Raw genomic sequence first — 22,608 nt, 5'->3', positions numbered from 1 at the left:
GAAACTGTAAACTGTGGACTCAACTGTCTGTCTGCTTTAAGGGAAGATCAACTCTTAGCACAAAAGCATAGCAAATACAGTACTATCCTGTCTTTCCAAGTGATTGGGAATTCGCTGGAGACATAAGTAAATAATATAGAGTGAATTTATTACTTGAAAAATAGGTTCTTCATCACCAAAAGCCTGCTGAGCATTAAAACAGTGGCTGACTGGTGTGTGTGATGAAGATTTTGCGTGTGATTATATGATAAATAAGATGTTGTCTTCCTTAGAATGTTGTATTTTAAGATAAATTCATCATGCTGCTAATGCTGACATGATTAATATTCCTTTAGGTTTTGAAGATTTACCTGGCTTATCTGCTAAGGATTTTGTCACACTTGCCATTATACGGCGTTATATTGACTTTAAAGTGAGTATTGTGGAAGAAAATATTACTACTGTATATGCACAACTATATCTCAGGATACAATAAACAAATAAAAAAGCTGCCGCCTATGTCACAAGTCACCTACTGTTTCACGGAGTATAGGTTGGTATTTTCCATCACTTCCATGATTCCAGAACTCCCCAGACTCTTCCTTTGTACTGCTACAAATGTTTGTGACTACATAGAAAATAAAGACTAGAAACCAATACTAGTTAAAAGTATATCAGGAAAAAAAAAACAGTTTTAACTGTTTGTCAGCTCAAGAAACCAGGATGTGCCAGGATAGGAGTAAGAAACTGGGGAAGGGCTGGAGGGTAGGACTGCCTCTTTGTGCACTTAAGTCAGGTTGGGGGAGAGGGGGAGGGGAGGTAGTTTGCTATTAAAAATGACATTAAACACATATTCTGATAAAAGTTTTTCTATACTTCCCCATCTTTGTCCCCGCATGCAGTATCTATCCATACTGTCAAAAGTTAAAAAGTAATGCACCCACAGGAAAGAAGAACAGGGTAACGAGCTTTGTGGGAGCCACTCTGCTCAAAAGATGCTTTGGTTTCTGCCAATTTTCTGCTTAGGAACAAATTCTGCAAGAGCTTGAAGTGTTCAGGAGCTAGCAAGTCTGGATCTTTAGTTGATAATTCCAGCTTCCATTTATGTCTCATGCTGCAGTTTGCCCTGATAATGTGCACAATTTGAGATTTTACAGAAAGCGACAGTAGGATGCAACACTTTACTCTTGGAATTTGGCATCTTGTAGCAATCTGTATTTCTTCTGAGTTTCTGTAGTTATCAGTGTTCCTGTTACTGCTCTGTGGAGTCAAGCTTGGGCTTGGGAAGGCTTAAGGAGGATTATAATGAATGAACCTGGAATAACATTACTGAAGCCTAACCTTGCATAACAATTCTGGGAAATGAAACAACAGTAAGGAGAGAGATAGTTGCTCTATTATATTTTGAATAAATGGAACTGAAAAAGAGATAAATATCAAATAGTGTGTTTTATGTTTCACACACAGGTTGGAGAAGTTTGGAGTGAAATGTGTGCAGAAATAAAAGAAGAATTCAAGCCTGTTTCATCGGATGAGGAAGCCTTGAAAATTATTTCAGAAGTACCAGAAGATACCGGAAGAATAGTTGCTGCTTTGCAGACTGAAGTGCTTGAAAGTCAACATCACCAAGAAATCCAAGAGGAGGAAAATACATATAAAAAGGTAAAACAAGGAGTATTTAAACAAGTATTATAAAGCATGTGTAAAGATTTTTTTTTTGTCAACTTCCATGAAGATTTTCTTACTCTATAATGTTGAGAATTCTGTATGTTTACAGTGATTGAAGATATTTTAATGTCTCAGCAGAAAAAAATTTAACTTTAAATTAAATTAGGTTAACCTCAGTTCTCCCAACTTATATAATTTTGCCAATATTTAGAGAGCAACATGAAAGAATGAAGCAGTATCATCAGTGATGCATCAGCAATGGTGTAACAAGAAATGATCATTAGGATACTATAAAAGTTGCACCTGTGTTCATTTGTAGCAGAAAATTTAAAGTTCTTATTACAACTGAATCTGCTTCTTAAAATGAAACATAAGGCTCTGTTATAAGCTCCCTTCGCTGATTATTCACGAAGCTTCAGTACTTCAAAGTGTAGTGTTTTGTGCCTCTCAGCATGCTGAGAGTGAGCAGGTATAGACATTTTCCAGCTTTGGTTATAAGACAAGCATTTGGCATTTTTTTTTCATCTACTGTCTCATCCTCTCCTCCTTTCTGGGAAATAAGATCAGCTGATCCAGCTGTATAAAATCTCACGCTAGTGTTTCTGAGGGGTTGTCATGCATTATGATGCCTGCACTTTTGCCACCAGAACTGATTCCATCTCTGTTATTCAGCATTTGAGAGCTGGAATATACAGAAAGTATTCCTGAAAGAGTTGGGGCTGTTCCAACATCTATGTTGGAAGAGGGGAAAATTTGTTTGCAACAGAGAAGGTAAGCATTTTTTTAAGGCAGTATATGAGTGAAGTCTTTAAAGGACAAGGACATTACTACAACATTATCATCAAACCTCAAGTAAGAGGGATGAGCTAAGGTAGCCAAAGGGGCATAGGTGAACCTACTATCCAAACAGCACAAGCCAAAAGTTCAGGGAAGCTCATGAGAACAAGATTGTGTTCCATCACATAAATCTCATTTATATTACAGATCCAAGCTATCCATAAACAGAGAGAAATGGTAGCTAAATCTTGGGAAAATTTCTTGGCTCGGACATCAGACTATGAGGCATTGAAGGTAAGAAATCTGAGCGACGGAGCAAAATGTACCTTCACAGTGTAGTTATAATAATTTGGAAGTTCCAAACAGATTTCTTACTGAATTATGAGGATATTCAAGTAGAATTTATAGTAAATCTTATATTCACACAGACATAGAAGAATGAACCGTAAGACGTATTGGCAAAGATACACAATTTTTTATTTTTCTGTGATTCTATGATTTGCTTTTCTGATTACAGTCACAAATTGGAGATTAACATTGTTTATCCACTTGCAATTGGGCGTGTGTATATGTATATATTTGTCCTGAAACTGCTGAAACTAAAAGTCTGATCATTCTTTATTACTTGTAATACTTCATTCCCTATTTTTAATATAGAAAACATTTTTCAAGATGGGACATATTTTATGATAGAAGGAATTTCTTTTAGCAATATTTGTGCTTTCCCAAAGTATCATAAGAAATACTAGATTCCTAGTTAAACGATCAGATGAAGTTGGAGAATGAATGAAAATAAATGCTTTGGCAGCTGAATTTTTCTTCATTTCTCAAAGGAGATTCAAAAGAGAACCATTTTCTTCATGTGCAAGAACCTCACTGGCCTATGGTAAAGATCTATGCTAGAATCAGAAATTAAAAAGGGACAGAAAGAAGATTTGGAGAACTACAGGCTGGTTAGTTTTAACTGAGTCCTTGGAAAGCTGTTTTAGGCACATGAGGGACAAGAAGGTGATTGGAAACGGCTGCCATGGATTTACCACGGACAGATCATGCATTGCCAACATGGCTGCCTTTTGTGATAAAATTATTAGCTCTGGAGAAGGAGGAAGATGGATGTTGTTTCCTTGGCTTTAGCAAGGTTTTCAGTACAGTCTCATGTAGTATCCTTGTAGCAAAATTGGAGAGACTTGGTCTGAACTACGTGGAGGTGGTGTTCACTACAGCTGGACTACAAGTTGGATGAAAAACTGGCTGAACTTACAGGCTCAAAGGACAGCAGTCAGTGATTAAAGTTTAACTAGCAGACAGTTTTGAATTCTATTTCTCAGAGTTAATTATAGGGTTGATACTGTTTAACATTTTCATTAATGACTTGGGTATTGGATCAGTATGCAACCTTATCACATTCATGCATGACACTGAGCTGGAGGAAGCAATCCATGTGTTGGGAGGTAGAGTCACTATTCAGAAGGTCCTTGACAAACTGGAGCAATGGGCTGCCCAAAACCTCGTGCAGTTCAGGAAAATCAGACATGAAGTCATGCATCAGGGCTGGATCGCAGTTGTCATACCTGGGGACTGACTGACTGGCAAAGTAGGTGTGTGCTGTGGATGGGCTGACAAGCTGAACATGAGGCAACAGTGTGCTCTTGTGGTGATGAAAGATAACAGCAAAGATAGTTACATTAGAAAGCATATAGCCCACAGGTCATAGTAAATGCTCATTGCCTTCTTGCCCCCGTGAAGCCATGTCCATTTATTCTGTTTTCAGGTCCGCAGTATGAGAGACAGTCACAACCAGAGGAAGGGTACTTACAATTTAAGGCCAATAGATTTATCACCTCATTTATTGTGCCATTTCATGTGTATGTTTTCTAACAAGTTCAAATGATACAATTCATTCTGATGAGAACAATTTTGCATTTTTTTCTAACTATCTTTAGAAAGCAAAAAAGCTTCAGGAAAAATCAATAGAGACTTCCAGATCTAAATTGAAGATTGAAAATGGAACAGTCCATTCTACTGATATTAAAGGCCTTGGTACAACAGTAAGTAATCCCAAATGACACTGTTTTATTTTCATTAATGTGTAAGTGGTTTGGGGTTTATTCTGGCTGTACGTGTGCTGCTGCTTACTCTTCCTTTAATTATGTTAACAAGCTCCAAGTATATAAGAAAGAGTCTGTATCTCCTGCAAAGCACCACTTCCCCTTCTGACATATCCTCAGACAACAGGTAGTTGGTCAGAATGAGATTCAGGTCTGCAAATTACTCATAAGAATTGTGAGCAAGATGGTCCCTGTGCTATTTGACACGTACCTCCTGTGGGACAGCCTTTCATGAAAACCTTGCTGAGGTCAAGAGCTCCTTCATTTACTTTGGGTACATATGTGTAAGGAGAAATAAGGAAGAAAAAAACTATTATCATGGGCTCTATGGCCTGAATGAGTAATGACAACTAAGGTGGCTGCATCCTGAAAAAGAAAACAGGCAGTTCATGTTTGGTGTGATGAAGAAAGGAGGAGCTTAACAGAAAGCAAGGGGATGGTCCCAGGGTGCTGGGCTAGGTTTTTTATCAAATCATCTTTTACCTAAACTTCTGAAATATATGGACAATATATAGAGAATATATGGAGAATATATATCTCTGAATGCAAGATGAAGTGGGTTGAAAAAATGATTCAGTTACATACATACATAAATCAGTGAGACTGTTAATCAGCAATATTTTGCAGAAAGTATCTGAAAAATTTAGATATAAACATGAGTATTCTGGAAATTGTTCATAGAGAGATGCATTATTAGATTTTATTTTAAAGACTTGGACCTCAAGCCAGGATTATTCAGTTCTTTGGAGGGGGAGGATTTAACAAGAAAATATCTTCATGGTTCTATAATCCATATTTAAACAACTGTAGACAAAAACGAGGAAAAGGTTATTCCATTTTGCAGAATAAGTGTATTAAGAAAACGAACACATCAGCAACATCAGATAAAATTCCTTGGGTCCATCGCTTAGAAGAATTACAAATGATAAATATGGCTGGCAGTTTTTTCATGAAACAATCTTCTTTCCTTCTTTCTGCCAAACACCCTTGGTAGGGATAGATGAAAATTAAGCTAAAATGGTTGTTGCAAACCAGTTAAGGTCAAGTAAACAAACATGTGAACCACATGCACCCAAATAGTTTCATTGTTTGTTTTAGTAGGTCATGGTTAGAAGACAGAGGTGTCACTCAGGGACTTTTATTCAAAGACCTGAATCTATTCAGTATAAATAATATTAATGAAACGGGGAAGTGTAAGTCTCTCTCAGTCTTGGAGTTTTCCTGGAGCAGTAGTTATAGACAATTGCATTCTGAGAGAAATGGGGTCTGTTATCTTTTTTTTCTTTGTAGTATTAATGTATAGTGAAACGCTAAGGACAAAAACTGTGGCTGATTTATACAGATTTAAATAACATTGCACAAGAAAGTTCTATTGCAATAAAGGTTTTATTTTCTTTTCCTCTATTCATAAGATCAGACATGCAGGCAGAAAAGCAGAATACATAAAGGTACCTGCTGAAAAAACACTCTGTTTTTTCCTTTGTATCGATGGGAACAATTTGTGAATTTAGTATAAAGGGTAGTTTGAGTGGATCTTGGAAACCTCAACATGCACCTCCACCAGCTGAATAATATTTTTGAAAGACAGTTCATGATTTAACTCTCATTTTATTTTAAATGCTAACATGAATCCCAAGCAATGCATTTATTTTGTTTTTCAGATTGGATCTGGTCGCTTAGTAACTGTTGAAAGTACACCTCCTCAATTAATTGGAGGGCCACTGGCTGTTAGAGACCTTTCTCTCAAAAAGCCCGCTGTTTGTGAAAGAGCCTTAAAAAACATCAAAAAACATCAAAAGACTTAAAACGTTGGACTCAGTCAAGAAAGGTTTGATACATGTAGAATAGTGTTCTGAGTAGTGCTTTTAATATTTTAGTTAACCGTATGTGTATTTTAGATAAAAGATAAAATCTGCTTTGATGAATTGCATAGAACATCTGGAGAATACAATTATATTTTGTCTTAACTAATATAAACATGGGAATGATTTATTAATGAAATACCCTGTACAGTATGGTACAAAGGTATGTTGAGTCTAATAATTTTATGTGCTAGTGTCAGGCTACTCTGATCCACTATCACTAAGTCCACTGTTTAGATTTCCACCTCTTGTTGACACATTCCACACTTCGTAGTTAAAGTATCTTTGAGCAGCGTGATGAACCTTCACATAAACACATCCAGTTCTTCATTTTCCTGGATATCATACCCATGTGCTTTGTCCAAGTCCATTTTTTTCCCTTGAATTGCTGCCTTTAGCATCAGAACTTCTGTTCTCTCACTTTTCATCTAAAGACTCACTAAGAAGCTTCTCTGTGCCAACAGTTTCTCCAAGCCTGTTGGAGAGACATGCTGAAATGTCTGGCTCCTTGTGGGTTTCTCACAGCTCTTACCTGATCTTACTATTCTAATTATTTCTTGGGTTATTGCCCATCTTGTCTCCAACAAGAATTGATCCTCATTCACCCTAGCACCTCTAGAATACCAAGACAAACTTGTGAGCAGCAGATCTTTTTGTAGACGACTCAGTTTCTAAGCTATTGTCTCCTTTCCGAACTTGGGCAAAGCCAGAGTTTGCTATATTACAATAGAGCAAGATTCTCCCCGAGGCTGTTTCTTCAATTTAAAACCAGTTGCAGTCCAGTGCTACAGCATAAATTGCTGTGACATTGCAAGGGGTTCTGTGACATACAAGCACGTTGCCTGTCATTTTTGCCTGTAAGAAATGTTTCGAGAAAAGCACAAGCTTTCACTTTGTTAAACTCCAACTTGAAAAATAGAAATAAATTTGAACTAAACAGGTAGAATTTAGTTTCCAGCACCGTTTTTTACTTCCTGAAAGGGGGACGTGCTGGGGTAGGGGGCGTGTATAAGCGTTTCTTAAAAATATGTTTGTCCCTGTAACGACATTGCAGTGTTGGCATTAAAAATTAAAGCAGAGATTTTTGTTTAAAAATTGTCTACTTAAATTCCATAAAAAGGAGAATCTGAAGAAAATTATAAAATATGGAATGGTATTTAAATTTTAGAGAAATCTTCACGTTGTTTCCAAAGAAGCATTTTCTTATGGGCAGTTCTGTTAAGCGTTACATTGTAGAGTAAGATAGTCATCTAGTGCTTAAAGCTAGAGAAATTAAATTGAGCTATGCTAATTTAATTTAATTTTTATGCTGGGTGCTTGCTCACTGGTAATTTTTAGGTATAATCTCATTTAATTAGGACTTTTTTTTCCAAAAATTATCTGCATAAAGTTGAAGCATGTTTTCTTAAGCAAGCCTGTATGCATATTTCTTGCCTGCCAGCAAGCAAGTTAAGCTAAGGTATAGAGACATGATCTAACTAAAGTCCTCTATGTCAAGTTAAGTCTTGCTTAGTTGTTTATATTTCTCTGACAACTCTTCAGCAGCCATGCTGCTTTATTACTGTTTTAGATAATGTCAAAATATATCCACACACTGGGGCCACAAAAAGTATGCTCCATTGTCTTTTCACAGTTAAAACCAAACAATAAATATGCGACTAGGAGAACAAAGACTATGACATTTAGAGGTTTTTTACATATGCGAATGTGTGGGTGACTCATTACTACTGGCAGCAAGGCAAAGGTCCATTTTTTTCAAAAAAACCCATATGGGACTCATGCATAAATCCTTCAAATTTCTGAACAAAAGCTATAGCAGTACAGAGTAGCCCAGGTAAGGATATAAAAGATCTTTTAACTGACAATCATTTTATATTTATGCTTACATAAAAACTTAAAATCAGGCACAAATGAGCACCACAATATTCCTCCCTCAACTGCATTGTGCTTCTGCTGCAGACACCCAGCCGTTGCGGGCAAGTAGCTGCAAATACTCTTGTCAATGGTAATAAAGACTGGAGAAAGAAGGGGATAGAATTTCCTGAAATGCTTACATTTACACTTCATGAGTGAATACTAACACAAGGCTTCACAGCAGCATAGACGGCATTTGATTTTGCTAGCCAGCCAGGGACCATGATCTGGCTGCCCGGGCGGGGGGAACCCAAGAAAACCCGGCTTGCTGTTTGTGCTGTAACCCAGGGATGGAGAGAGTGCTGAGAACTGGGAGGGGGGGCGGGGGGGGGGCGGAATATCATCCCATTCGCTGTTAATCCCTCTAGCAGAGACCCCAGGAGTAGCCAGCTGCCCCTCCATGGCTCTGTCATAGACAAAACAGGTACGTCCACCTGGAATTTGTGCTGCTGCTGCTGCTTATGGTGCTGTGTTCCTCTTGTTCACAATCACCCCACACTTTGACAGATATTGCAGGGTGACCATACAAATAGATTGTTCAAGCATTCCAGAGCCAGTTACAGGAGATGCTAAGCACCTTTGTCTCCTATAGAAAACTAATGAAAACAAAGACTTACAGTCTGAGGAAGGACGGAGCTTTTAAAACCGCATAGGATACCTTGCTCTGACACTCAATGAAAAGACCACTTATATAGAAACATTACCTTTAAAACGTTATTATAGTTTTACATTTCTGTAGGTGATTAATAAAATTATTTATAGGTGTGAATTTATTTTCAGGATTTTATTTATCATAATTTATTTATCTGGTTTATGACAGTTAAAGCACTTTGTTGCAAATGCAGTACAGTACACAGCTATATAAACTGGATATTGCTGGAACAGATTAGACAATAACTCTCAAATAGCTGTTCATCGTGATGTATCAATTCCTGAAACCTCTGGGTTTGGGTCAGTCATGACTCCCTCTATTTGCTCAAAAGAAAAGGTGTATTTAAAATATTTATTGTATCATGAACTTACAGGGATATTAATGGCTAAGAGAAATTTCTCACTACTTTTGTACCTGCTCCAGAATACTGTAGGAGACATATTTTACAAGATGTGGTTCAATATTGTGTTTACCTAAACCAACATTTACACATCTATGAGAACTGTTGGGTATTTTATGAGCTATGTATGAGCCAGGCATTATGTGGGATGGATTTCTTGTTACTTATGAAGGTTTATATGCTGTTACTGTAGAATACTGTTTCCTACAATAATTAAACCCAGTTGGGATCTCATCAAAGGCTGGAACACAACAGGGACTGAACAAGCTGCCTTGCCCAAGGAGTAAAGCAGAGAACAGTCAGCATCCCTGATTGTTCCCACTTAATCTCAGGCTTTCTGTGCTCAGGAGAAATGGGTTAACTAAGTGGTTAATCTCCCTGAACCAGCTCACCCATGCTCGATGGTTTCTTATGTGGGAGCACTAGTCAAGCCACTCTCTCACTCTTTTAACCCACTTGATGCACAGGTCTCTTCTCAACTGTGAACTTGCCTGCTAGGACAGGGATGGATTGTATAATCTTATTTACCTGTATGAATGCGTAAATAAAGAGCAGTCTTGTGTAAAGTACTCTTCTTAATGCAATGTAGTGATGGTTTTGAAAATAACATGCTAATAGAAAAGAAAATTACTACTATTCAGACCTAGCTGCATAGAAAAATACTTTAATGAATCCATAGCCTAGACGACACAGTGATAAAATACAAAGTTTAGACTGCACAGGACATTACAATGAGCATAATCCTTTCCTTTAGCTTGATGTCACACTTTTTTGCAATTCTTAAAAGTAAAGTTGATTGTATGTGCAAGACAGTGTATAAAATATGTTTGTTGACATTTTCTCCATTGCTTAATGTATAAAAATATATTGGGTTTCCATCAAAATTAACTTTAAAAAAGAGAATTATTGGAAAAGATGAGCCTCTACAAAAATATGACACTGGTTCAGACTTACAAGCTTACCTGAGAGAACAAAAGTGTTGACTCAAAACATAAAGCATTCACACATGCAGTGGGAAAAAGGCAACCTTGGTAGATTGCAAGGCAGGAAAGCAAAAGTGACAATGTGGGAGCTCACATACTTATCAGGTTAGCAATGATTAAGTACTTTATACAGAGGAAAAAAAGGTTGAACCATGCCAATGGATTTGTCTAAGCATCTACAGGACATGCTGTGCTTTTGTGCCACTTCACTTTGATGTTGCCTTGCTGAGGTATCTTCCTTTTCTCCCCTTTTGGCCTAAAAGGGGTTGGTGAAAGCAGACCCTGCAAGATTATGAAAGAAAGGTAGTTATTTTCCAAGCAATATGGTCAGGAATGCTAGGATTAAATCGTCTCCATGTTCAGCCTGGAAATTTAAAACATCTGACAGTGTAGATCAGAAAAACACCTCTTGCCAAGGAGGAAGGAAGTTCATGGATCTAGGACAGGTGAATAAAATGTAAAGCAAATCACCTGTATGATCTCAGTTCAGACTCATCCCAGACCACGATGACCAGAATTTGTCACCAGTTGGTGATTCACATTGACCATGAGATCCCATTATGTGTCAATGGTTTTAATGGGAAGAACGGGGTTTAAGCAGTCAGGGATTTGACCTTCCCTTCTCACAGAGGGTTGATTGAGACTTAATTCCAAATGCCAGAAAACTTTTAGTATTATAATGTCAGTTACATGCACACAGTGATAAGCAGAGAAAGCAGCATCCATTTCCACACACTCCCACATGCATACCCGACACTTTTTACACTTTGTTAACTATAGAAGTGTAGTACCCTAGCTACTTTTGACTCATGTATTGTGAAAGTAGCTGCCATTGAAAGATGCAAATACTTTTGACAAGTAGAGACAGAAAACTGGAAATTACTGTATTGAGTTGTCTATACAATCAAGGACAAGGATGAAACAGTGGTTCAGTTTGATGTTGGTACACAACAGGTTAACACCATATCCTGTAGTTACCTTCTAAAGTTCTATGTGAGTATGTGGAAGAATATTTGGGAGACATTAATTGTCTTCTGCCCATCCCGTGGGATCTTGAGAGCACACAGTCTACATACATATCCCAGAAGTTCTGGGCTAAATCATTGAAGAGTTCATTGTGCTTGGGCTTAGGGGATTCCTTTAGGAACATCATGAAGTCCCAGAGAGCAATGACCGTATCTGCTACCTTGAGTTTCTTCATTTCCACCAGCCCATGGGATGACACCTCCCAGCACTGATGGTCAATCTGACCCAGGCTTGGAGGAGTTTCTTTTTGATAGTCTAGATTGGCATAAACCAAATTCAGTATCAATATACAGCCCAGCTGTAGATACCACGTTCTTTTCCATACAAATTCCATACTCCCAAGAAGATACCTGAAAGAAAGCATATAAAAATCACAGTGATTATGCCATTATGTCGTTCATTCTCACATAACTTTCAAGGATACCTCAAGAGATGATTTATGCTTTGTGGTTCTGCATAATACTTAATTCTTACAGAACAATAATTCTTATCAAACCATGGAATAAATACCAGTCAATGAACCCTCACACTGGAGCTAGGTTTGCACCTAGCAATTGTTAATGCTGTTTAGAATATGAAAACCTGATGTAGAAAGTTTGAAGTGATTGTAGCCAAGTGATTGTAGCCTATGTCAGAACTGATCCTTGAGCTCAGGACTTCTTCCTTTAAACTCCTGTGCTTAGACCATGAGTAAAATCAGATTAATAGCAGATGCTGAAAGCATCCTAGCGGTATTCTATTTTAAATTATTGCAAGCAAGTAATAGTGTTATAAACAGCCAGTCTTTTATGGAATGGTCTAACTCAGAAAGGTGGTAATGAAGGAACAGTAAACCAGACCATTACACTGTATTGGGTGAGCTTAGGTAGGGCTATGAACTTCTTCAGTAGCTGTTGCAAGACCAGAAAAAGGTGTATTCATTTTTGGCTTGTGTTAGAAAATCAAGCAAACTTTTGGCACAAGTATTTCTAGCCTATATGCAAAACACAGAAACTATTTGGAGAATTGATTATGCAAAGGGTAATAACACAGGAGGCATAATCAGAACTTCAAATGCTACAGAATATGTAGTCAGTATTATAGTTGGATTCCCTCTTGGAAAGCTTCAGTTCTCCTATGAAGCATATTCCCTATGCTCGAAGCAGGTTTAGACAAAACATCACTAAATAAAAAAGACAGGTCAAGTCTCTCAGATAGTGCCCCTTATTTTGGTGTCCTAAATCAATTCTGTGTCAAAAGTTGGTGCCATGATCATTCCGTCAGTTTCCGATCCCCTTGCCAATTCAGAATGTAAAATACAATTACAAAATGATGTGAGGTTCTGTGCAAATTCAAGGCAATGTTTTGGGCAACTGTGCAAATTTTACTGGTAACTTGGCCAGAACTGCAAGTGTGCTCTCTCACTCAGAATATCTTTGGGCACTGGCAATACAAAAAGTTAGTCTCTGATGTCATCGAAGTGTTAACACTGTGACATTCTCTCTGCAGCTCCTAGAGATGCAATTAAAGAAAGGACAATCCACAGATAATACAAAATATATGTGAACTGCCCGTAAGAAGGCAGAGCTGAGACAACACCATGGAGTTCACGGTCACACCAAGTTGGTGTGACTTTTGCTGTAGCCTCAGGGTTCTGGGATGATTTTTAGTTTGAATGTGCCATCACACTGCTGCAGCCATCTGAGGTCCCTAAACTCATGTATTCCTTTACCTCACCTTCAGGTCTCAAAGGAATGAGCCAGGCAGATACTCCAGCCTAACTCCTTTCTAAAACTTCACTTGCTACATTTCAGCAGGCAGAAGGATTCCCTGCCTCAGCATCCCAAGAGCTTATGAATATGCACTGAAGTTTCTCTTCCTTGGTTTGTTAGAAAACAGGCTCCAGCAAACAAGCAGGGATAGAAATGCTTTACCTCTCACTTCCACTTCATTAGGCACCAGCATTCAGAGGAAGGACACATGAGCATTTTAGCTACAAATTAGAAAATCGGCAGCCAGGAAGACACCAAAATTTTGAGTTGTTTTGATTTCATGTTTTAATCCAGCTAAAAACTGAGATGCTAAGGGTCCATTTGAACACTGCAAACAGGAGCAGAGACCACAAGTAGCCTCACAGAGACTTGAAACTAATAACTCCGACTATTCAGTACATGACAGATGAGTTTCACAAAGACGATAACTGAAGAGCCAGAGCAGAAGTTATACTTACAGTGTTTCTGTGATGAGATGAAAAACAGTAGCCTTGAGCAGCCACTTGGAGAAAAAGAAATTCCTGAGAGGGCTGCAAGTGCCCGGCAGCTGCTGGATGCTCCGAGGATGCCGGGATTACTCGGCACAGGGACGGCTCTGCCACCGGCAAAGCGGCAGCGGCAGCAGCATGAAGTCAGGTCAGTGGGGACAGCGGGAGGTGCGCTGGCGCTGGCAGCCCAACCTCCTGCTGGTGCCGAGTGCCAGCCCAGCCCAGTCTGGGGTCTCACCTGCAGGGGCTGCCTTTGTACAGGGGTGGGGTGTTTGGGGTGGGGAGAGGCAGGGGGCTGGCAGAGGGAGGAAAATACAATGGATAGCAAATCTTTCTCCAAATCAGCAACATGAATGCTCTCCCCGTTTTATAAACCCAGGTTTCCATCTGCAATTGTCTGCCCACGAAAACACGCACTCATCAAAGACAACATTTCAAAATAAGGGAAAGTGGATGCACAGCCCAGAATGTATAGGCACAACGTGCATCCACTATTCCAGTTCCCTTTTGGTTGAAACTCCCTGACTTGAGATTGATTTTACACTATTTTTTAAAATGTCCCACAACTTGATTGCCAAAGAGGATTTTGATGCCATTTCATTTGTCCTCAACCACATCCCCTCCAGAAGCCGGCACTACTGCCAGCCGCTGTGCCCTGGTGTTCTCGTCCCACATCTCCCAGCCAGCAGCAGCCCAGCTGTGCCAGCGCCTACAGACTCCTCTGTTGTTTTGCTTGTGGCCAGTTATTAGTATTTTCTGTGATAAGGAACTAGGCTCGTGCACATGTTTAGAAGAGCTCTATTTCCTTTGAGGGAATGAAGCTTATGAAGGAAGAAGCTTTCTTAGTTTTCTAAGTATTTCTTCAATACATATTCTTATCTTACACCAGTTATGATGTCTCATCAGGTTCCGAAGTGTAAGACCAAAAATAGACAGATTTTTTTTCCAGCTGCTGTTCATTTTCCATGGGTCTAAATGTTGCAGATTAGCCTAGCTAGGCCCAGTACACTATATAAAATAGCTTCTATATCCTGCTAGTAAAATAAGGTTTTAAATACCGCTTGAATTAAGGGGTGTCAGGGAGCCCAGAGCATTAAAATCTGTAAAAGGCCTTGCCTTCCCATAATGGAAGATGCTCTGTTAGTCCACAGTGTTCCTAAGGGCAGATTCCTGTCCATAAATTTGAAATTCTGTTTCTCCCTGAGTCCTGGCACCCCTCCCTGGATGGCTTGGGCAACTCCATATGCAGCACACTGGATTTCTGGAGCCTGTTCTATGTACTTACTGTGCATAATTCAGGACAGGTTGCCCAAAACTGAATTCCACAAGGGTGAGGATTATCACAGCTATTTTGTCTTGCATAATTAAAGCTTAGATTTCTCTACACAGACTTCTCTTACAAATTTCTCAACATGTATACTAAAGCACCTCTTAGATGATCAAGGAAAATGGATTGGATCATATTCTGAAATGCAAATGATTTTTTAGAGAACCCTTCACAAATTGCATACATGCTTTTTAAACTCTCCAAGGAGATGCCTGCTTTCAAGGAAGATCATCAGTCTTCCACTTTCAAAGGCACTGGAGTTTATTCAAAGTTTGTCAAACTAAACCCATCAGCAGCCAACATCATTAAACTCAAAGCATTTTTGTAAATACACTAATATTCTGTGTTTCTTTCTGCCCTGCTGTGGTTCGATGTCAGATTATAACTCTGAATGTAGCTGTCCCTCTTCATGTCACAAATTCCTGCAGCTGGGGATATGAAACAAAATTGGTTATGAAAAATGGCAATGCTCTCAATCATGCCTCAGAAATGTTCCAGAATTCCTGTGCCCACTTCTGCACTAAAGGACTGGATCTTGAAACACTGAAGTCCCCCACTTCACTGGTGTCTCAGTGCAGCTCATCACTGTGCAGAGGAAGAGTGCATCACCTGAGAACCACTGCATAAGGGACGTTCCAGCCCTTTTCCTATTGCATATGATGGAAGAAAATCATTTTACTCCCTCCTCAGCTACTGAGGGCTGGAAATGGCTCTTGCCAAAAGGAGGTGGCTGGGAGTTCTTGTGACCCAATGCTACATACTCTGGAGTGGGTTTCTTGAGCTGCTACGCTTCATCTGTCTAGACACCTGCTTACAAAGAATAACTTGCAGACCTGGGGCTTTTCCCAGTGTGACTGCCTCATCTATTCCAAGAACAAAATCTGTCCTGCATGGTGTGAGGATCTATGAATGTAAAGTGTTTTGAAGACCTATGGCATAAGGAGTGTTAAATGGGGTTACTCTACAGAACCAAATTTGAAAGCCAAAGGAAAACACTTGCATGGAAAGCTCCAGAAGACAAGTTTCTTTTTCATACACAGTCATTCTAGCCCCAAGTGGGGCCAAATACTTCGTCTCCAAGTAGCATTCAGGCAGCTTAAAAACAAGTGCTCTGAATGTCATTGGTCTGGTGACTGCCTCACAGAAATTATATCTTTGTATAGACTGTTCGAAGGGTCACAGCAAATGTCAGGTGTCTGAGGCACTGGCAGGACTTGGGCTCCCTCACAGCTTCACTCCTCTTTAAACACATGAAGTTCGGAAGGCTGCTGTTCAAACTACAGTGAAAAAGCTGCATCTGGCACACAACAGAAAATCACTTCAATTCTGCAACATGGGGTCCTTGAAGATATCAAACCCCCCTGAACCTACACACAAACCGAACAGCTCTCCTCAAGGCTGTGTGTGTAGTTTGACGTTAGTGACTCTCCCACATGAGATGTTGCCTGAAGGAACCTGGTCTGCACTACACAGGAGAGGGCTGAGTAACTGAAGTGCAGCTGCAGCTTTCTTGAATTCAAGTGTCACCCAGCAGCTCAAGACTGTAATTTAAACTTTATTTTTGACGCAGTACATTATCACATATGGAAAATACTGTGCCCAGAACCATGATGTCTGAAGCACTTAAGCATGTAAAACTGTTAAGGGTTCCAGTTCCAGGGAATCTCCTCTCTGTAAAGGAAGGCATGGCTGATAAGAACATAGGACAAATATGTAGTAAAACTGGGTCTATTCGGGTTTCACAACATGCTTTGGTGGAACACAACATGACAGGAACAGCCTGTCCTTTCAAGTGGAAATGTAATCATTCCTGTCATGAAAACAATAGACACATTCATTAAAGGCAAATAAAAACCCGCTCTGAAATGACAGTATTCAGAGGAACTAGCTATCTTCTGGAAGCCTTTCCAGCTCAGCAAAGTAAACACTGTTTAAAAAAACAAAACAAAACAAAAGCCACGTTTAAACCTACACAGCTATAGAGAAGAAAACATCTGGAAGACTGGAATACAGTTAGCCTATCTCTGAGCTCTTTATATCATTGAAAGAAGCTAAAGCTGTATTACATGTAATTGCTGCCTGAAATTCTAAAGCAGCATTCATAACCCAGGATATGAAAGCATTAGGAAGGCTGTATAGGGAACCTACCTTCAAGAAAGCTCCTTCACATCATTAATCAAAATAGCTTTCAGAAAGTTTTCAAGTTAAGAAAAGCTTTTCCTCTTTTGTTTGCTTTATACACTATAGAATTTATCAGTGTAATCAATCTCACAACGTAACAGCTAAAATTTCAAAGGCATTTTAAGGTTTGGATACCACATCAATTCCTTCTTGTCATCCGATTCCTGCTTAAAACACCAAGATGTAGTGGCACCAGACACTGGTGCAAACATGGTGATTTCCTTCTGTTCCAGCAGCCACCAACAGCAGCCCTGAATCCCTTTTCTTCTTCATGCAGATTTATTTTTGTCATGCTCCTCTTGCTTTTCCTAATCTAGTTAATAAAGTCACCATTTTTAATCTTAAAATGAAGTATTCCCAGAACACAGCTATAGAAATCACAATGCTAAACAACAGATTTTTTTAAGGAAAATCCTTTCAAATAAAAATTTCTCCTTTTAAAGTGCCACCTCATCAACAATGTTTTCTTAATCTATTTCTGTGAAAATTCTTTGATATTATCTAAAAATTCACCTCCTCAAGTGAAAATGGTTCTGATTGCTGACTTTCATGTTTCATTCTCCTATATGGTATTATGCATCTTTGTCAGTCAGACACTGAGGGATCATCACCTGTGGGAGAATAAGACCTGGAATAAGGATGAACCCACAAACTTAAACTGACAGAGATCAAAATTATTGGCAGCTAACAATCCTGCAGGATGTTACATGAAGTTTCTGGGATAGAAGCACCATGAAGAAAGACACTTACCATATTTATGAGGTAAGTAGTGTTATTGCAATTTCTATTTCAGAACAGGTAAGGTCAAGGAAAGTCGATCTGTGACCTTCTTCACAAAATGTTAATGTACCTGAAAGCTACACAAGAGCTTGGGTTGTAGGTGAAAACCCTTAAAATCAGAGAACCTCTCCATGTACTTGGGAAAGCAGATTTGTTTTCAGCTGGTGACTAAATATAAATGGGATTTGGAGAAAAAATTGGGTGGTGTTTTCCATTCTGCAGAGGTTCAGGAAGAATTCAAAGATGCAGCATACGCCACATGTAAACCCACAGACTCCAGCACAGCCATTCCACACAGTAAGTTTTATGAGATGGGATCAAAGATGAAAGTGGCAATTTCTGTGATTTTGAGGTTTTTCATTGATAACTAAACTTGGGAAAAATAAAATGTCTCCCTCGAAATTCTTCCAACATTGTTAGGTTTTTTTATAGCATGAGTTTTGAACTGTTGTACTTCAGCTTGTTAGTTTATTCTTTCTATTATTGCAGTTGAGGTACCTCCATCTAGTGGCACATTATTGTACTGAAGAGGATATCATTGGCATTGGTTAAATCTCCTTTTTATCTTTTTTCTTTTCTTTTTTTTTTTTTTTAGTTAAACTGTAAAGGTAATACATAATTTTTTTTATAAAATCTGGACCTTGGATATGTTGGTGTAGTTATTTCTTTCAACTACCTTTGTGCCAGCTTCACACCATTGCAATGAACCGCTGGGTCCATGTTCCAAAGGCAAAGCAAGAAAATTGACTTGCATTTTTTAATTATTTCAACTCTACTTTAAAATAAAGCTATGTTCCTAAAATATTTCAGTTTAATTTTTAGATATTTCCACCAAAGTTAGTTCTTCTCTAGACTGAGAAAAACAGCACATAAAGTACCAATTTCAAAAAAACTGCTACTGAAAGCTTTAAAATTGTTGTGGAAAGAGACTTTACAGCTTCTTCTTGTTAGAGCTGATGACAGCACAATACCTAGTGATTTATAACATGAAAGAAAAGAAACAGAGTGGTAAAACCATGATTTGATGTAGCAGTACCCTTGTGATTTTCAAGCTATCATATACAAGTATTTGAAGTACACAATAACAACAGAAAGAGCAGGAACTGGAGCATCATTTAGCATGAAACTCAGAACATGCATTGACTAATATAAATCAGTTCGGAGCGCTTTAAAATGCTGTCAGCCTTTTGTATGACTGAATTACAGATATCTCTGTGACCACACATCTGCACACTCTTACATAAAGAGGATTCACTGAAGATAAAGAATTGAGTCACTCTCTGCATCACTAATTAGCAGCCTCTGAAGTAAAGAAATAACAGAGCGATGTTCTATGATCAGGTTTGACAGGGAAGTGCTCATAGCCTTGTTACTTAAATTTGCGTACAGCACACTTGCTAGTGATTAAACAGCCAACGCAAATCAAAAGACGATAGAATCAGTGCTACCCTGGCAAAACAGAGCAGCCCTTCAGGTGACCAGATACATTTTTGAAGCAAAGTATTTAGAAAAGAAACCATCTAAATAGCCTCAAGCTTCAGAGTTTTAAATGATTCAATTTCAGTAATTTTTAGCACCACGTATATGTGATCATGTACTTACTGGTATAAGAGGTTCCAGAAAATGCACAATGGCACATTTCAAATGAAATGTTACTTAATTCCCTGCTGGTATGAGCTTGTTGGCATGAGCTTGCTCAGTGCTGAAATAAATCTAGTGATAAGTCAACTTACAACATACACAGAGGACCAGTTTTTCTTATTTCTCTTTTTTGAGGCTGAGCTGCAGATTGATTACATGAGTTGAATTAATTAGTGGCTCTGCTGGCATCTCTGGACCAGTGTGCGCATTAACCTGGTGTTGGATGTGACCTGCTGCTGTGTGTTGTGGAAGTTGAGCACATTGAACTTAAGGCTCTGCTGAGTCGACCAGCTACAGACCCCGCTGCTCTCAGCAGCCGTAATGATCCAACAGCATGAAATTCATACCATATGCATCACAAAACAAAGCACAAAGCCATAGGGTAGCTGGATACACGTGTTTGTATCCAAGCAGAGCTCAGGGCCTATGACTTGAGCCTTGAAGAACTTTGCTGATAACCTTCTTGCCACCTGCAACTTCCCCATGCTTTCTTCTTCTCAGTTAAAGGTTCTTTTGCTTACCTCCTTCTTTCTACTCCTTCTATTCTTTCTGTTCTGGACAAAATGTTCTGCTGTGTGTAACATGAATTAGCATGATAACGCTGAACAGAAAGGTCCTCCTGAATGATAGGGCCTAGGTCCCTGTTGCTACAGAAAGCTCTGTTGTACAATCACCTCATAAATTTATAAAGTGCCTTATTAAAAACAGGTATATTTTTGTTCCCACTAATTCCATGGAAAAGCTGTTTCAGAATTTGATTGCTGTAATAACTAGAAACATTCTTCTAATTTCCTGATATATTTATTAACGAATAGTACATATCTGTTTGTTCTTGTGTCAACACTGCCCTGCAAATTAAATAGTTTTCATCCTTCATGCTTGCTTCCCTGATATATTTATAGACGGTACTTGTATCTCCTCTCTGGTTTTGTTTTATTGAAGTAAACAAGCTGAGCCATCCTAAAATCTGTTTGTACAAAAGGCCCTCAGGCTCTCTGGTGATGTGCCTAACCTCCCTCTACCCCTCTTTCTGTTCAACCTTAGCTCAGCTATAGCACAATTAATTAGGAGATTTCGCAGTATCGCAAATGAGGTTTCACTAGGGCCTCAAATAATGCCACTAATACCTCCTTACTGTAAATGAAAGTACATTTCCTGAGATATTCTCTGTACTTATGATGGTTCCTAAGTATATATTACCAGATTTCATCAGTATGCTCTGATTTTATCACGGCTACTACAGAAAACATCAAATATGACCATCCTAAAACCAACCCCTTAAGCCTGACATCTTCCTTTTTCAACCTTACTTGTGGTTACCTCATTTCACAATTTCTCTTCTAACCCCCCATGTTCTCATTACTTTCAAGGTGATACCATATCAAATGTCTTATCAATAGGCTATTAGTATGGCAAATTTGAGTTTTTCCAAAGCTTTGAATGCAACTGAGACCAGGCTTTGAGGCCTGCGGTTGGCCAGGTAATTTTTCTTCTTTTCAAAGATAAGGAATCGCAGTCCAGGTTCAACCCACCCGCCTTCAAAGACTTAACAAAGAGAGATGGGGATCCACAGGGAGCCATTCATGATGGGGCTTGACCCCCTCAGTTAAACACCTCATGTACAAGGCCAGACTCACATCTGCTGTTTTCCAGTCATCTTATAACATTCTTAACAGATCTGTTCAAACCACTTGCTGGTAGATTTCACTTATCACCTGTTTCAGAACTGCAGATGTAGTCCTCATCATGTGAAAGCATGACATGGAGTTTTGCATTTGTTACTGTTGTAATAATTCCTGTTCTGCCATTCACATGATGCATCTTGCCTTTCTCCACGTGGTAAAACTCCTTTGGCACTGAGGAAAGGCATACTTTGAACTTGGGCTCACTAGATGACAGTCAGATCTTCTCCCGTTCTCCCACTTGTATCACTGAAAAGTCTGCTCTAAAAATTCCATAACAGTACGATATAAGCATGACCAGTTGGTAGGAATGAAAAGTATTTTTAGCTGGAACAGAATACGTAGTTGATTGGTAAAAATAACATAGAACAGCAGAAAAAAGCAGGTCAGTACTTCTAAACAGAGTGAAAAGCTTTTGAATTTATTTTTTCTGTGCATGTAGGTGGAAAGAAAATGTTCTTAACTGGACTCAAGCCTTCTAAAAATACTACTAAAAACTCCCATGGAATATGATGCTTCCAGATAAAAAAACATTTTGTACTGTAGTATCTTGTAAAATTGTATTCAATTGAAGTATGTTATTATTTTATTCATTCATCAAGACCATCAAAAGCCATCAGGAAAAATCATTCTGAATAACAGTCATGCTGCTTCTGTACCTTCTTCTGAGCAACCCAGTTACATAATAAACAGTTTGTTTTTATAACTTGAAGAGAGAAGTGTGGGTCAGCTGAAAAGCACAGGATTAGGAATTTGGATTTTTTCATTCTTCCCTGATTAATTTTAAAAATATTTTTTCCCTATTTTATGTCTAAAATTTTAGCAATTGAAGGTCTTCTACTCTAATTAACCAACGGCTATGTGGAACCATATTTAAGTAGCTTTTTTAAATGTACGTTTCAGCCTAACTTTTATAGTTTACAAAATAAACCAAATTATACCAAACATAAAGACCAAAAAATAATATGCAGAAGAATCTAAGTATGTAACTACTATCTTGCACCTATTTTGTAAATCCAGTTTCCAAATATGGTGTCCTAGGCCATTACGCAACTGAGAAATGAAACAAACAACTAACAAAAACAAATATACATTATTAAAATGGCACTGGACAACACTCACATGTTGTGATACATCCTGGATACTGCCTGAATGTTCTGTTGGGCCACTTAGCACATATATGGCACAACACTGTTTTCTAGATTATTATGTAACAAATAAAAAAGTCCATTGCTGAACTTATTTTTAGCATTAAATTACTGGAAATGGGAATGATTCTCCTCAGGTAGCTAACAACCCCAACTGAGAATGCATGACCTTGTGTAAAGGATTTAAGAAGGAACAGAATAATATTTACTTTTTCATGAGAATTTGTGCTTCAAACAGACA

General features: G+C 38.6%; 1 protein-coding gene across 1 annotated transcript in view; it reads left to right on the top strand.

Annotated features, from left to right (window-relative positions):
* The window catches only part of CFAP69 (cilia and flagella associated protein 69), a gene marked incomplete at both ends in the record, with an annotated part of 29,297 nt that extends 22,960 nt beyond the window's left edge, over window positions 1-6,337 (top strand). The window contains 5 exons of the mRNA XM_082045823.1: window positions 336-412; window positions 1,447-1,641; window positions 2,632-2,718; window positions 4,368-4,472; window positions 6,194-6,337. Coding sequence (XP_081901949.1) covers window positions 336-412; window positions 1,447-1,641; window positions 2,632-2,718; window positions 4,368-4,472; window positions 6,194-6,337 — 608 coding nt within the window. The remainder of the gene's footprint in view (window positions 1-335; window positions 413-1,446; window positions 1,642-2,631; window positions 2,719-4,367; window positions 4,473-6,193) is intronic.
* Between the last annotated feature and the right edge of the window lie 16,271 nt (window positions 6,338-22,608).

This window comes from Streptopelia decaocto (genome assembly GCF_964273445.1).
Source record: "Streptopelia decaocto genome assembly, chromosome: 2".
In the NCBI taxonomy this organism is placed as follows: Eukaryota; Metazoa; Chordata; class Aves; order Columbiformes; family Columbidae; genus Streptopelia; species Streptopelia decaocto.
The sequence above is the reverse complement of the archived record's forward strand: the minus strand, read 5'-3'. Positions and strand labels throughout refer to the sequence as shown.